Raw genomic sequence first — 17,283 nt, forward strand, 5'->3', positions numbered from 1 at the left:
TCAGTCCAACATTCATCTTGCTCCCTCAATATCTCATCTGGATTCATTCAGTAGTGACCTTTTTCTTGTAAATTCTTGTTTTGTGTAAATAATATAACAGAAGATTTAACTAAACAATACTGACACAGCTCTCTTTTATTTTACATTTACAGAAAGTTTCATTTGAATCACTCACAGTGCTCACACAGCATCCCTGCGGTACACGTTGATTCCTGCTGTTTGCATAGAGATATCTTAGAACTTACAAATATATTTCAAGTGACGTCATGGGTTTTTTTGTGGCAAGCATAAATCAAAGTCCAGAGAAGACAACTAGCCAGGGAATGGGACCATGTCCAGGACAGTAGCAGGATGATTGTCAGTGACACATCTTTACTGATATGGTGGTTATCATTATCATGGGCGTGTTTATGGCTCAGGTTTATCCTCTGAGTGGTTTATTTCATTTGACTAAGGTCAGATTTCCAGTCAAGGCACAACAGAGAAAAAACTGGCACTCTGACAAGTCAAATAAATCCACACAACTGATTTTAAAGCCCTGCTCTTTCCACTCCCTCAAAACCTATAACACAGAGACATGAGTGGAAAATTTCTGTTTTTGAACGCTGGTGTATTTTGATCTATTTAAAAGAGAAAAAGTCAAAATGAATCACAAAGAAATTCCACTAAAGCTGGACAGTAGAGCTTAGCTGTTCCGTAGTCATGCTGAAAGGTGTAAGCTGTGGGTCTACACTTTGATGGCCAAGAAATCAGGTGGGATCCTGGGGTTAGTTGCTTGTCGGACCCTGGCCAGCCTCAGGTCCCCCAAATGCCGCTCCAGACTGCGCTTCTCTGTCAGCAGAAAAGAGATGAGTGCTTTTTGTCTTCTTTATCAACTTTAAAATGTATCAGCTTGTTATCACATCTTATCAGACTTAAAGTCTGCAAAAAAAAGACTTTTACTGAGAAAGTCTATGTAGCCCTGAAACAAGCTCATCTTTTGATTTATCTTTTCTTGAGGGAACATACTTTTGTGAAGGTGTGGGAGAAGACTTCTGTAGAGAGCACGGTGTCGTGACAGCACCAACACAAAGGAAAGACAGAACAGCAGATCCACTGCTTCAAACTGCAAAATGCCAGTCCGAGCTTTGTTGCCGACACTCAGTCCTGAATCAAGTAAACGAGAAAAAGAAGTGATCACAATTAGCATCAAAATCTATCTTTCTACAAACATTCTGTGTTATGACGAGAAAATGATGCCTTTGTTGCTCATCCTGATGAGCTGATTGGCGTACTCCGCCATGTCCCATATCATCTGCAGGAAGTACGTCGGGTTCTTAGCAACCGTCTGACCAAAGGGCAAACTCTGAGCACACACATGGAACCTATAAAGAATTTGTGTTTGTCGTGGGGAAAGGAAACAAATTATTCTACGTGTTTGTTTAATGTACAACACTAGTTTCTAATTTAAAACATGTGACAACAGCTCATCTTTTCACCTGTAAGCCTGAAGCAGCACCAGCTTGTATATGTTCTTGTAGACTGCCTGAATAGAATTGGTCTAGGAGAGAAAATGAATAAATAGATGAAATATATATTCATATATGTAACATGTAACCAGAATCAGAGCTGTCCATCTTCGATACACTCTGCTACTTTGTATTCCAATTACTTGAAACCATCTGGGTCATAAAACCAGTAATTGTGACACTTGACAAGTTTACAGCTGTTTCTAATCACTTAGTTGCTGTTTGAGGGTAAATTCCAGCCGGTCACCAAGGATATTTGTTAATCTACTTGTTAATAAATGCCATCTGTCTGAATAATTTGTGAGAGAAAGTGCAGGCTCAGCTTTCAAACTATGTACTTTGAGGGAGGAAGCTTTTTAATTGGTACACAGTTAATTTATGTTCGTCATCCAGCTGATTGGACGTATAGGCGACCTCAGGGCTTCTTTGAAAAGGATGAATGACCTTTGCTTTTGTAGAGGATCTGTCGTTTGACAAGCTCTTAAATTAAAACTGTCTCACAAATGAAGTCAGTCTGGAACATCCAGTCTGTTAAACTAACATAGACCTAAAGCGACTGTACAACATTAATATACGACAAGCCTCATTGTGTTTCATGGCTGGGAAGTGCTGGTAAAAGAGTTCAAACCTAGTACGTCAGAGGTAATCACAGAGAGGATTAAATTCAAACATTACCCAGTTCACACATGACCTTTCTTTATACTTTTTACTTGATAGGATGTCTGCACCCTACAACAGTACTAATACACTCTCTAGTCACACTGATGACTGCATAGAGCATATCAGCTGAATGCTTAAGTCAGCACACTAACATGTTTTAGGTTAAATTATTAATGCTCTTAAGTTCAGCAGGTTTAATGATTAACGTGTGCGTCATCTCTGAGAAGTGTTTTAGGATTAGGGCAATGTAAGAGACTCCTTCAGGTTAAGGATCACTGAAGTCATTAAAGCTTAGGGGTGGGATAAAAAAATCCAAAATCAATTTATTGGGATTTTCAAAATCTGGATTGTTTGTCAAAAAAAAACCCTTTTTTTTAAATCCAAATTCAATTTTTTCCTAACAGTCTTTGAACTGAACTGGATTAGAAAAAAAGTCACCAATTTTCTCCAGCAAAGGGTGACTTGTTTTTCTCTAAATCATGTGACGTGCATTTTACAGGAAAATGGAACTCCTGATATAGTCTGTAGAAATTATCATCATCATTTAACTTTTTCTTAAAGTCTAGTGTAAAAAAATAAAAAAAAAAAAAAAAAAGCAAACTAAAAATTGCAAAAATCATTTATATATGTCATCTTGTGCTATGTTACAATATGTTTTTTTTAGTTGGACAGGAACAACAAAACACTGAAAAAGTTGCTTGATGCTTAAAAAAAAAAGCCATTTGGAGGAATATTTTCCATCTAATTAATTTGTGCGCCATGACTTTATGATGGGTTTAAAAAAAAATAATAAATCCCTGAGGGAAAACAAGGAGTTGCACCTCTATACAAGACTGTTCTGGATAATAACCCATAATTTTATTTTATAATATTTTTCCTTACCATTAAATCACAAAGAATAAGAGGGTTCAATCATCTCTGGTGTATCATTAACAGGTTCAGAGAAATCACTGCATGGGATTAAGTATCTTGCCAAAAAAACAATTTTTGTGGGCACACTTTTTGCTGGTTTCACAAATTCAGGTTTAAACTGTACCACACAAAGAGAAAATTGAATCTTAACATGAAACAGGCAATGTTTTCATTTCAGAGCCCATTTTGGATGATCTGAGGGGGAGAGGAGCACTGCCCTGTGGTCTGATGGATCAGAACATCATTGAACATTCCTTTTGGAAATCATGGTTAAAGATTCTTCTCTGAAGACAAGAGGGTCCCGCTAGCTCGTTAACAGCAACACGTTCAAAATTTAGCATGTATGAGGCTATGGGGATTCATGAGTGACCATGGCATGAGTAGCTTGCACAGCTCGGAGGGGTCCATTAATGCAGGGCATTATAAACAGGTTTTGAAAGAAAATTTGCTGCCATCCAATGACTTTCACATGGAAGCCCTCTCATATTTCAGCAGGACTATACCTCACCACATTACAACAGCATGGCTCTGTAGTAGAAGAGTCCAGGTGCTAAATGACCAGCCAGAAGTCTCACATTATCACCAATCAGGAACATTAAGTGCATCATGAAGTAAGAAATATGAAAAGACCAAAGATTTTATAACAACCTAAATCCTGCATTACGCCATAATGGTCAGCATTTCCCTTCTCAAAGTGTTGTTAAAAGAAGACACACAATATTAACATGTCCCTGTCCAAATATTTTTTTTAAATGATGCCAGCATCAAATTTTAAATTGAGAGATCATACCTCAGTTTCTTCACGCTGAATGTAAAATTTGCACTAATTCCACTTAAATGTGGTTTTTGAATGAGTTACATGTATTTTTTTTTTTATTAAAACTTGCATGTCATTAAACGAACAGAAACCTGCTTCATGAATCATTTGCACACTCTTAAATTCCTTGAAGGTCACGGTGTTCCTGACCTTCACATCTAAGAAAACAGGGTGGAACTTGAGCCTGAGGACAGCCATCAGTTTTCTCCTCATTTGCTTTCCAGCCATGTGGGTAGAGCCCAATGTAACGCTGTAGCGCAAGGACAGACCTGCGTAGCTGAGAGAGATTGGTAAATATAAGAAACAGTAATAGAAACTGAATATCCATAGAGAAATATAGTTATCATGTAATAAATGTGTCCATGAAAAGCCTTTGAGTCGTACATGTCAGAGAAGTCTGTTTATGAGCAGGTACAAAGTACAGTCGTTCAGTCAAGTTACAGGAAACCATAAAGACTACAAAAAGTTCAATTTTATGGAACAAGAATTATCAGAGCAATAAACCTTCAGTGCAATCACAGCTGCCAGGATCCCTTACCCTGAATAATCTTTGTAGACATCAAGCGATTGCGTGTCAAGCAGCAATCCACACCAGGGGAAGAGGCAGTGAGTGGGCAGCACACGGATGTCAGGACAAGAGCTGCAGCTTCCTGACACCTGAAAGTTGACCGCCACTTTCTTTGGGTTGACCACCAGACCATACTGTGATACCCCGGCCAGCAAGACCCTACATAACAGACACACAGTATCTACATCTCAATCAATGATGTCTCTCAACAGTTTTTTATTAACCCTTTAAGCCCTGGCCTGCTAGAAAAATGAGATTGGAAAGAGAAAGAGAAGAGTGTATCTCTGCATTCACAATGTCTATCTGAGTCATTCTGTTGTCATAATAAAGGGAACACTTGTAAAATTTGTTCAGAGGTTACAGTATTGGTATTTATGACATGGGCTCAGAGAATTAACTCAAGTGTTACTCAAACAGAAATTTTGGTTGAAGTATGAAATGATGGTGTCTGTAGCTGACTTCCTCCTGTCAAATCTCATGCGCAACATGGCTGTATTCATACATGATAAGTAGAGGTGAGTATTGGCAAGAACCTCACAATACTGTGATATATTTGGATATTCCACACCACGGGTGGCTGCTGGTCAGTCAAAGGGGAAGCTCATTTTTTTCCAGCCTACATCATAAATTTGTTTATTTATTTAAACATAAATTCTACCCTCCATTCCTTTTAAAAAAAATGATCTGTGACCCTGTTGTACCAACAAGGTGCTTTTTCCAGAGATTTTACCAGTGTTCTCTCAATGGCCAGCAGAGCTAGTTTGCTTAAACGGCCTTGGCCCATTGTGTTGCGGGCGTAAGACTTGAGCCACTTTAAACAGGAGAAGCTCCTCTCTACAGAAGATGCTCCGGTGGAGGGTTATACTTCAAGATCGATGACTGGCTCATTTCACTGTCAATCAAAAAGGGATTCGGCCTCAGACAGATCATCCAATAATCATGCAGAAGACCCCCAGAGATGCTCAGCGTCCGATGGGCGGGACAAAGCCCAGCGTTCATCCAATGACCGTCCAGTTTCCACAGTGGAACAACCCACTCTACGCTTCCCCGCTGAAGTCAAGATATGCTCAGCGTCCGTCTGAGTTAAAGCGCTGAGACGCTGCGGGGATGAATAAGAGGGAGGTGGAGCCAGTTACCTGTGATAGGTAGCTGATTCTGAACAAAAGATGAAGGTATTCTAGCACATATTTTGTCAATAAAATGTACACACAGCGTACATATCACCACTTTTTGGGGGACATTTTAGGGGAAGCTGAGCTTCCCTTGCAGTCTTAGAGCAATCGCCACTGTTCCACACAGTTAACTATTTGATTGAAAACAGCTTTCCTTTTTTATTATTTTTGAAATAATGAAAGCTAGATGCAGTGTTTTATACATACACTTAAATTGAAAACATAAAGTGTATCAAGTTTTTCACTTTAACTACTGTGACATTAAACTAATGTTGCAAAAAAATTATTGGGTAAAAGATGTGGTCAGTTGGAGAAACTGTTAAATGTCACTTGGAGTAACTGATGTTACTCATAGAAAATCTACTATTGCACAAAACATGACTATGATTATTATTTTATCGGTCTACTACACTGTAAAAATTATGATTTTAAACAAACTAAACCAAGCAGAGAGAAAATATTGATATTTACGGCTTCAAACCCACATCATCAAGTTTAGGAATTAAGTATTTTGAATAGACTTTCAGACTATATTTATTATACAGTATATGGACGACATACAGTGGAGTAGCTCTTCGGCGCCATCAACCACAGGAGTAAAGATGTATTGGACTTCCAACTTCGCTGAAATTTGAATTTATGTTTGAACAAAAATATCGCTATTAATAGTTGAAATATCAATGTTTTATCACAGTTCAAAGTATTAGGATATATTGCTGTATCAACATTTTTTCACACCTCTAATGATAAGTACTTTGTTTTATGTCTTTGGCTGCAAAACACCTCAAAGTCCCCCAATTCAGGTACCTCAGGGTTTAAAAGGTTAAATAGATAAATAAGTTACTTAATAGTGTCAAAACAACTGGGCTGCGACTTTGACACAGAGAGGGCCACAGTGGAAAATCACTGTACGCTGGTTGGCCACAAAGAATATTTTGCCAAGTCATCACTTTAATAGCTCCTTAATGAAACATTTAGTATGTATAAGAATAAAATAAATTTGTAATTTATTTACCTTTTTCTGCAGTTTTACATGAATTTCTAATGTTCTGGCATGTTGTTGTTGCTGGCAAATACCAATTACATGTCATGCATTTGAAAGACCATATTGTTTACAGGGGTTATCATATATAACTTTTTATCAATCCCAGCTGATAATCCGTTCTTAGTTTTTTTTCTCACAGCAGCTGAGTCATGTGAGGAGCTTGGTGTGAATAACAAAGTGTTCCACAATAATCAAAACCAAAATAGTAATGTTAATGAATTACAACCAGTACAACCAGCGTCACGTACAAACGGCAGTCAGTTATACATTACATAGGAGAGTTCCCACAACAAATGGAGCATTTGCTGGAGGGATGTGACATCAGTGCTGGAACAGGAGCAGGGAGAACATGTGAAAAGTGCATGTATTAGTTAATGCAGTCAACCTAAGCATCAAGCCTCTTTTGCCAATTATAATAACAATAACCATGAGGGGATCTGGCTCACGCTCCTCCAGTTACGTAACTCTGCCCTTTGTGATACGACATCACTGTTCAAATGAATCTTCAACAGAAACCACAAACTCTTTGGTGTCACAATGATGCAGTGACATCATTACAGCTGACAGCACGGATTTGTTTTCAGGGATGGTGGTTTCAGAGGAGCATCGATAACATTCTTTAAAATGACTCTAAGCTTATCTTTGAAAACATTCTACCCAGTTTTCTTCTGGAGCACATCCAGCTTTGACACGAGGAGTTTTGCTGTTCAGTTGTCTGGTAATTTTCCGAGGTTAATATTTTATCGAGTGAGGAAGCAGTGTACAGAAAAAAGATGCAAATCTCGATACAAGGTGCATTCTTTATCTCTTTATATCTTGTTTATTGCAACAGCTTCATCTCAACCAGAACTAAATTAACAAAACAGGAGGTACATTCTGTGGTTTAAAAAGTGAGTCATCATCATGTTAGGCTACACTTCTGTAACTTCTTGTCTTGTGCAATCAGGCTATCTCCTTAGAAAAAGAAAAAAAAGAAAAAAACTTGGGCACTGTAACCAAAAATGAATAATAATTTCAAGTTTCTCTGAACACTTGTTATAGCCGGTAATTTCAGAGTCAGTTAACATTCTTGATAATTTGTAAAACCAACTAACAAGAGCATTTTGAGCTCTGCGTCTGAGTTTTTGTATTTTTTTGCCGATTTATGAACTGATGCAGATAGGCGGCGCTGTATCCTTTTTTGATAAGTAAAGCTGTGTGTGTATCAAACTACTTTTTTTTTTTTATTTTAATCAAGGTCTATTTATTGAAAGTTTTACAATTTACAAAACAAACAGGAAAAAAAAAAGGATATAGAAAACCATATATACCGACTATCAAAAAGAGAGAAAAGAAAAAAAAAAAGAGAAAAAGAAAAAGCCCACCCATCAACCCACCCACTGGACAAGTATTGTACTATAGTAATCAGTCATCCTACACTAGCACCGGCTAACACAGAAAGATGTATAATATATTATGGGATTATGCTCTCTGCTCCTAACTTCTCAACAAATATCAAGAAAGGCTTCCAGGTTTCATAAAATCGTGAAACAGACCCTTTAAGAGAGTGTCTTATCTTCTCAAGCTTGACGTATTTCATAATCTCTTTAATCCAGTGAGAATATTTAGGAGGAAGAGGGTCTTTCCACTGGAACAGTATAAGGCGCCTGGCCATCAAAGTACAGAAGGCTAGCATATTATTTTTAGAGTTATTTAGATGCACACCCTGTGGCATGACACCAAATAAGGCAGAGAGAGGGGATGGATCTACTGGCACTCCTAATATTTTGGAAAGAGTATCAAAGATGGACTTCCAAAATGGACGAAGTCTTGGGCAGGCCCAAAACATGTGGAGTAAACCTGCTGGGGCTTCTTTACACCTGTCACATGTCGGGTCTAGGTCTGGCCTGATTTTAGACAATCTGACCTTTGACCAATGGAGTCTATGGACAATTTTAAATTGAACAGCAACATGTCTTTGGCAGATGGAGGATGTGTAAATTCTTTGTATAATTTTTGACCAAGTTTCTTCTGAGATCTGCTCGTTCAGTTCCCCTTCCCACTTGTTCTTAAGTTCAATCAGATTTGCTGAATTATGATAATTGAGAAGGTCATAAACTTTACCAATCACCTGTTTTAAGTCTGGTCTTAGTGTAAAAATTGAATCTAACAAGGGTGCTGAAGAATATTGGGGAAAACCATCTAAGTATAAGGCAACAAAGCTCCGCAATTGTAAATATCTGAAGAAATGAGATTGAGGGATACCAAATTTACTTCTTAATTGCTCAAAAGATGCAAAAGTACGGTCTATAAAGAGATCCTGGAGAGATGAAATTCCATTACTAAGCCAGATGTTAAAGGCCCCTGACAAAGATGGGGCAAACGTGATTTTTGTCTATCGGGGCAAGGATAGAAAGATTATACAGAGCAAATGATTTACGAAACTGGTTCCAGATTCTTACTGACTGTGCCACAATGGGGTTATTAGTAAAATAAGAAAGCGGTTTGACCAAAGGGAGTTCAGAGCACAATAGAGCTGGCAGGGAGGTGTGTCTACAGGATGTAGTCTCCAAGGTTAGCCATCTGGGTGCATCAGAAATATTCAGATCTTTCATCCAATACACTAGAACCCTAATATTTGATGCCCAATAATATATCAAACTACTTTTGAGTCACCTGGGACGAAAGCAAAATTTTAGCGGCAATGGGGGAGATGGATGCAGTTATAGCTCTCTATGTTTTTATGTATGTATGTGCCGTCGTGTTTGTTTATTGTGTCAGAGCCATAGACTTTAAGAGCGCAGCGACCCTATTCATCATAGTCATCTACTTCCTGAATGCAGAGGCCTTTAAAGACCTACCAAACTCAACCAAAATCTGATAGAAATTGCATTTTCTCGGTGTATCAATCAAGCTATGCTTTGTCTGGTTTGACTAATTTTCTATCTTTACTATATATGATTGATATGGTTTGACCATTGACTGTATAAAACATGGACGTAGTCTCGCCGACGTCACCCATCTGTCTCTGAAACGGAAAATGAAGCACATCGGCTATAGTGGCCATATTGGTAGTGGCAAGGGCTTCGCCTACAGCCATAGTGAGCCGGCTGTCACGTGACCCTCAGCTGTGCCTCCAATTGGGGGAGCTTGCGATTTTAATATCCTCTGAACGGCCGAGTTGGAAAAAAATTCACCCCTCGTACAGTGGGTGCTGGTAGTAAAATTAACGACTCAGATAGGAGACGTTTTTTGAACCAGGCTGTAAATAGGTTAATTTCTGCTTTGAAAACGTCTTTTTTTGGCTTGGTGTGTTTGTGACTTCCGCTACTTCCGGAGCCAGCCTCAAGTGGTCACTCGAGAAACAGCAGATTTTAGCACTTCCGCATTGTCTCATATTCTCAGACCAGAGGTTGCCGCTTGGGTTTGACCTGTTAATGTGCATTTCAATAGTCTGATCTCACACTGACTAAGCTCATGGTCTGAGTTTTGAAGCTGCATGTAAATGTACTGACAGTGCGAGGACTCCAATCTAGAGGTCTCCTTAAAAAAATATTTTTTACTTGAGTCGAAATTTAAGCCATGCAATTCATTCTCAAGTGAGTACTTTTTTTCCATTGTAAAAAAAAAAAGACAAGAAGAGTTACAGTAAAGCTAAAGATCTTCACCAGAAATCTGCTTTATGTTGGATAACAAACTCGATCTTTTCTTTCCAATATTTAACTATCAACACATCATTCTTGAGCCTGCTTTGGGACAACCGTTAGAATTGCCTCTCACAAGGAGGGAGCTGTTTTGTGTTTTTGTCACACCCAATTGAATGTCTTCAATATAAGTTAAGACAAGGGTCTCCAAATCATTCAGGCTGAAGCCTATATGTCCCAATACTTTTGTCACTTTTTAGCCCCTACACACAGTTCAACCCTTTGAAGAGAGGTGTTAAATAACATTGTGCTTTAACTCTCAGTAGCTTTACAAGTTTTTTGATACTGTTAAAAAATGTTGCTAATGCCACCAAAATTATTTTTAATTCCTCAAGGATCTTTTATCTTATAGGTTTTTTCCTGCTTGTTATGCCCAATGTACCCTTTTTAAGTTCAATGTCCTTCAAATAACACTGAATGAAAGTGCTTACTAGGTCAACATCGTCAAGGTGGATGGCTGTCTTACATGAGTCCCCTCGAGAGCAAAGGGCTCAGCTCATGGTGGGCTAAGGAGAGATAAGACTTCATATCTTGTCTTGATTGATACTGATACTGTTCTCATATGATCCCTTTAGGACAGACCGTCTTGGTCAGTTAAACTTGCTTCCATTCCATCTTTGGTAGCTCATTTGGTCCTCCTCTGTTTGAATTCCACCATTTCTTTTATTTCCTCCTCTGCTCTGCCTTTCTAATTATTTGTCTCGTTAATTCCTTGATTTCTTTTGGCTTCGTGTCATCCTTTTTGGCAAAATTGACTCAACATTTTAGAATCATTTCCAGGATGGCCATGTTTTCTATCACTGCTTGGTTTTACAGTGTGAAGGTATATTCCTACTCAAAATTTCACATTTTTGTGGAATGATCAACAGAAGAGGTAGAATCACAACCCTTTTTACTACATGTGCTTTAATGATTGATTGATTGATTTGTAAAATGTATGATCAGGTTGTTCATGGCTTTGCCTTTGCCAGTCAGAATTGCATAATGCATAAATTAATTCAACCTAATTGGACTTTTTTTGTACTTATGAAAACTCATTGTTTTCCCCTCTCCAGTCTGATAAAACGTAACATATTGCAGAAATGTAGGTTAGGAGCCCTTGTGGCTTATTATCACAGAGAGATAACGGTCGTGTGTCATACCTGAGAAACCCTTGAGCCTCATGTAAGTCCGGTGTTATCAGAAGGAAGTCATCCATGAGTCTCATTAAACATCTGCAGGTATAGACAGAGGTAAATATTTATGCTTATATACATACACAGTAAAGTGAGGAGTGCTTCCAAACAGAATACTGCCCTCTGCTGCTGGAAATACATTACTACAACTTCAAAGTTGACCAAAATAATTGTACACTGCATGCCTTCTTTACCCTTTGGTTTTAGTGAGGCTCTTGAGCAGAGTGTTCTCCATATGACCATAGCAGAGACAGCAGAGCATACTGGAGATAACAGAGCCCTGAGGAATCCCTCTGCATTGCCGGTATGTCCTGACACACAGCAGAGTAGAAAAAGAAACTGAAAGCTGTGGTCATATCAAGCTGGAATCATGCCATTTGTCCCTGTTATATTAACCAAATAATACATAAAGTTGACAAAGTGTTCATCATCAGTTTATTCAATGTGTTTAATGATTACCTTTTCCCAAATCTAACAATACTGCCTGTCAGCATTTGGGTGAAGAACTGCATTGCCTCTCTGCCATTCAGATCTGAGCTGAAATACTGCAAGGGAGAAAGATACGATGCACAAGTTTGAGACAAGAAGTGTCTTTTCTAAAAGAGGGATCTGGTCAGGTCACTCTCACCTGCTCCACCAGTATGCTGTGATGAACTTTGCCTCTTTTCTGCAGTGACATCACAAAACCTTTCATGTTGGTGGATTCCATGTTATCCTCCATGAAATCTGCCTGTGTTAAAAGAAAAATGACAAATGGACAATGTGTGTGTATTGACATGCACAGGTACAGTATATTAGAGCATGTGTATGAGTCACAGCACCTGTCGGGCAAAGACCTTCTTCAGGCCCTCGTGGTAAGTAGGCCAGATCTTGGCATAGCTGCGGATGGTGATGAGTTCATCTTGGACAGGGGAAAGAGCCTGACCAATCACCTCAATGAGTTTGTCATGAGGCAGACTCTCAAAGGCTCCACCCACATCCATCTTAAATGTAAAAAAAAAGAAAAAAAAAAAAAAAAGAAAAGAATGTATTGAACATTCAGTGAACCCCATTGTTGAGAGGAAATGTTGGAACCACAGCACGACCAGTTAAGAGGACACAAAACATGCTGGCACATGACAAATAATTATTACTGTGCTAGCCCCTCTGAGGAAAAATAGGTGAGGCAAAAACTCACCTTTACAAAGTAGAGAGTTTGTGGATTCTCCTTCTGGGCTGGAGCTATAGATTCTAACTTCTTGTGGATATCAGCTTGCCCCCAAACTGTGGAGCCCAGGAGGGATGGAGAGCAGCGCACACAGGCCTGCAGCACGTCAAACAAGTCCCGCACACGGCCTTGGTGGAACTGTTGAGTTATAAAACCATTAAAATGTACACATATTAAAAAGGGGGATATCTTCATCCTTTTTCTTATATAATAACTATACCAGTACTTTAATTCACTCCTATAGGTCATAAGATGTGAGTGTGTTCATGCAAAATTGATGTGGTTTAATTGAATTATTCTTTTGTTCAGGCAATATTATGTATTGTATTTATAATCATTATAATAATCTAACCATATAATCAAATCAACTTCTCCTTTTGTTTTGTGTACTTTTCTTTGCTTTGTTTGTTTTCTTGTGTTCTGCCAAAAAAACTGACTAACTTACAACCCCTGTACACACAAGCCATTGAGGATGAATACATACATTTATCTCTTATAAAAACATTTGCACATGCAAATGCATGCAGATAAAACTGAAACCATTGTCTGTGGCCCACAGAAACAAAGGGAAAGAGTTATCAGTCAACTTCAGACTCTCTCTCTGATTGTGAGTAACCAGGTTAGAAATCTTGGGGTGATATTGGACTCAGACCTGAACTTTAACAGCCACATCAAATCAATAACATCAGCAGCTTTTTACCATCTTAAAAACATCACCAGGATTAAAGGAATAGTGCCAAAACCTGTCTTAGAGAGACTGATCCACGCGTTTGTCTTCAGAAGGTTAGATTACTGTAACGGCCTGCACACTGGACTCTCAAAACGAGCTGTAAGACAGCTGCAGTACATCCAGAACGCTGCTGCTCGGGTCCTGACCAGAACCAGGAAACACAACCATATAAGTCTAGTTCTCAGGTCTCTGCACTGGCTTCCTGTGGCTCAGAGAGTAGTCTTTAAAACAGCTCTGCTTGTTTACAAGTCTCCTTATGGTTTAGCACCAAAGTACATCTCGGACATGCTGGAACCATATGAACCAACTCGGTCTCTGAGAACCTCAGGGAGGGGTCTCCTGCTGGTGCCCAATCAGGACTAAACACGGTGAGGCTGCTTTCCAATTTTATGCTCCCAAAATCTGAAACAGTCTCCCAGAAGATGTGAGACAGGCCTCAACTCTGACAATGTTCAAATCATAGCTGAAAACAGTTCTGTTTAGCATAGCATACAACAACTGAAAGTATTTTATCTGCACTCTCTTTTAATTTAATTAATCATTTTTAATGTTTTATGGTATGATTTTATGCAATGATTTTATTTTGCCTATTGTGATTTTATTTTGTCAGCTGTAAAGCACTTTGAATTGCCTTGTGTATGAATTTGTGCCAAGTTTATTTGTGCTCTACAAATAAACTTGCCTTGCCTTGCCATGCATATGCACACAGTATTACCCTCAAACTTATTACTCTTTCTCTGTTTCAGTTTTTAGTTTTTATAATCCAGTTTTCCATCTTGTCCAGACTCAGTTGTCAAGCTTTTCTTTATAATTGCACTTCTCCACTTGGCAAAGAATTAACACAATTTCATAAATTTGTGAATGAGGACTCTGAAATCACTGTAATACTGTACCCTTGTTTTGGCACCTGCTCCAATGACTCGTGTGATAGGCCGCATACCATCTGTCTTGGGAATGAAGCGCAGGCGAGAGATGACGACAGATTTTGGAAGGGCTGCCACCTGAGCTGGAGTCAACTCCTCCAACTGACCTTTGGAAAGGTGACCCCTAAACCAGAAAAAAATGTTTTGTGAGCTTGTGTGATCATGGCTGTTTGAGCACAGGCCCTCCATAAGCTGTGTGTGAGTCTGTGTACCTGAAAGCCAAATCTTGCAGTTTTCTCCAGACTTCCCGTCTGTAGAACCTGATGGCATTCTTCTGACCCATACTCTCAGTGGCATAGAAACAGGCTCGAACCAGGCCTCCAACATAGCCATCCAGAAGCCAAGCCAGGAACTGACCCAGGATCTGAGTCCGGTATGAGAGCTCACTGGGCGGGATCTTCCCTACAGATGACAGTAGTTTTTATACCTCAGGTAAAATACATGTTAAAGGAAAAAGTATGGAGTCTTACCTGTTTTGCTGATCTTCAACCATTCACAGTCATTCACCCTCATCTTCCACATCAGCTCAGCCAGTGAAAGCCTCTCAAACTTGCCACTGTGCAGGAAGCTCCTGACTCTTCCAAAGAAAATTAGTCGGTTGTGGTTGGAGCCCCACAGTTCACGGGGGATCACAGCCAGGAGGCACTGCTTAAGAAACAGGTAAACCCTGTGAGGTGCAGAGCATTGAAGTAAGAAGGAGCTGAACTTCTCTTGTCCTGCCTCTTTCCCCTCCATCACTGGGCAGAACCTCTGCAGAATTCTGCTGTAGGGACATTTTCTATGCTGACGCAACATTTGGCAGAATAGGGGAACCATGTTAAAAAAACGACGGGGAAGCCTCTTTGGTTTCCTCTCCAGTCCTTTCAGATAAGCCTGTCCCTCAAAAAAGACTATTCTGACCAAATCTTGTCCTTGTAGTCTTTTCAATCCATCAGCACTCTTTCTTTTCCTGTTAAGTAGAAAGCCATGCAAACCCCTTCCACAATACATGAATCCAATAGCACGGATAAAACATTGTGAGGGAGGCGGAGGGGGGAAAGCCCCTGACCTCCAACTGGGTACTCCTTCTATGGAAAGTGTGCTTGTTTGCATTTCAGCAGGCTGTTTGAAACCAGTTGCAGGATTTTCCAAAGGTTTTCCAGATGGTGTTGGATCCAGCAACATTGGTTGCTGTTTCTCCAGTGTTGTAAAGCACACCTTTTGGATGTCATGTGTGGTTCCTTGCTCTCCTACTCGTCTCTTCTTTCCTGGAAAAGTCTGGATGTCCTGCTCATTAGTCTGATAAATTTCTCTCTTTCTTTTCTTGTTTCTTAACCCCATATTCTTTTCGGTATTCCTCTTGCTCATAGTACACCTCTGATTTTCCTGTTTCCTTCTCAAAGTTGCTCCAACTTGATTCCTGGCAAAATGTCTCCTGTTTTGTTTCTTGGTCTGAGACTGAAGACTAAACCCAGAGAAGGCCGTTTTCACTGAAACTCTGTCATAAAGGGGAGCACCGCACACCTGAAAAAGACACGAGGGAGGGACAGCCACAAACATAGAGCAACTCTCCAGCAGGTATCGTGTGATGTCTGTGCCAAGGCGCATGGAGATCTTTCTCCACATGTCACTTCCATGGATATAAGCCGCACTTTGTCCAATGTCTCCTTGGAATTTGAAGTGGTCTGCATCCCGCTTTTCCTCGGCAAGAGAAAATAAATTATAGCCATTTGCCAGGACGTTCCTTTTCCTTTTTCTTCTTAGGGTGTTCAGCACATAGGCCAGGACTTCAGGCAGAGTGCAAATCTGAGCAAAAACATAAAAAGGACTCACATCAATTAGCAGCCCACATTTATTTTAATGACACTATGAATTATTGTTATGTTTCATCCCTTTTCACACTAAGTAAAATATACCAGTTAAAATACACATTAAGCCTGATTTGATTTTTCAATATCTGATCAGAGGTTTTCCCAATTTCATTGTATCATTGACTATATATATCTTTGTCTTAACACGACACAACACAATACGCGGCGTGTCTCCATAAGAAAAGAAAATAGAGCTTAAAAAGAAAAACACTTAAAACAGACATAGGACAGAAGTAGAAAATGTCACACACGTGCATCTCAACAACTAGCATAAATCAGTGGTAACCGTCATCTCCAATCAACTGACGACCCGTCAGCTCATAGACCGTGGACAGAGTTACCTGGCTGCTACTTGGGACTTGTTGAAGTTCCTTGTCAAAGCATACAAAAACACCCCGGACGAAAGATTTGAAGCGGCTTGTATCTGATTCCTCAACAACCTTAACTCTCTCCCCTTCCTTGAACACGATACTTTCTACAAACTCCTCCAGTGACTGTGTGTGCTGATACAGCGACCGGAGAACGGTAAGCGTGTGAGACATATCGTCTGTAGACATAATGGTAGCATTAAGATGCAGTTTTCTAACTTAAAACATTTATCACCAAGCGAATGAGAGCCTGAAGCAAAACTTGTCAAGCAATGTTTGGTATGAGATGGCCCGCGTCATTCTCAACTAGATCCTCAACCAATGAGAAATGACTTTATTTTTTTTATTGGCCAATCAGGCAACAGCTTACTCAGGCAATGGCAGCTGACCAATGACACACACGAATGGAGCTGTTGTACTTTTCCGTCATATATATAAAATAAAATAAAAGTGTACTATACAGTATAATGAAATATATAAATAGATTCTAGCTGGGAGAATTCGACTCTTTTCCTTCAACAGCACTCCCTGGTTAATTTTTTTTTTTTAATTAAATGACTTGTCTTTTTTCACTTATTCTATAGTGTGTCACTTACATTTAAACAGGCTGGGGGGAGGATTGTAAGATGCACTTCTATGTGAGATAATAAATCCTGCTCCTTAAA

General features: G+C 39.4%; 1 protein-coding gene across 1 annotated transcript; it reads right to left on the reverse strand.

The window, feature by feature from the left end:
* Positions 1 to 112: 112 nt before the first annotated feature.
* tert (telomerase reverse transcriptase) lies at positions 113 to 16,912 on the reverse strand. Its single transcript, XM_074686489.1, has 16 exons — positions 16,592 to 16,912; positions 14,871 to 16,185; positions 14,613 to 14,802; positions 14,371 to 14,524; positions 12,718 to 12,885; positions 12,362 to 12,523; positions 12,169 to 12,270; positions 12,000 to 12,085; positions 11,735 to 11,851; positions 11,508 to 11,579; positions 4,436 to 4,624; positions 4,048 to 4,174; positions 1,479 to 1,540; positions 1,240 to 1,364; positions 1,009 to 1,146; positions 113 to 831 (listed from the first exon to the last, which is right to left on the reverse strand). The coding sequence occupies exons 1-16, from the start codon at positions 16,805 to 16,807 to the stop codon at positions 728 to 730; spliced, it is 3,327 nt and encodes a 1,108-aa protein (XP_074542590.1). The 5' UTR covers positions 16,808 to 16,912; the 3' UTR covers positions 113 to 727.
* Positions 16,913 to 17,283: the final 371 nt, after the last annotated feature.

This window comes from Halichoeres trimaculatus, unplaced genomic scaffold, assembly GCF_033239565.1.
Source record: "Halichoeres trimaculatus isolate MK-OKI-2021-1 unplaced genomic scaffold, fHalTri1.1 fHalTri1_scaffold_14, whole genome shotgun sequence".
Lineage (NCBI taxonomy): Eukaryota > Metazoa > Chordata > Actinopteri > Labriformes > Labridae > Halichoeres > Halichoeres trimaculatus.

Excerpts from the sequence above, each read along its gene's own strand:
- tert (XM_074686489.1), bottom strand. The coding sequence starts at position 16,807 with ATGTCTACAGACGATATGTCTCACACGCTTACCGTTCTCCGGTCGCTG. Across the intron at positions 12,086-12,168 it reads ACAGCATACTGGTGGAGCAG|TATTTCAGCTCAGATCTGAA; the intron begins GTGAGAGTGACC and ends TCTCCCTTGCAG. Across the intron at positions 1,147-1,239 it reads CATCAGGATGAGCAACAAAG|GACTGAGTGTCGGCAACAAA; the intron begins GCATCATTTTCT and ends TACTTGATTCAG.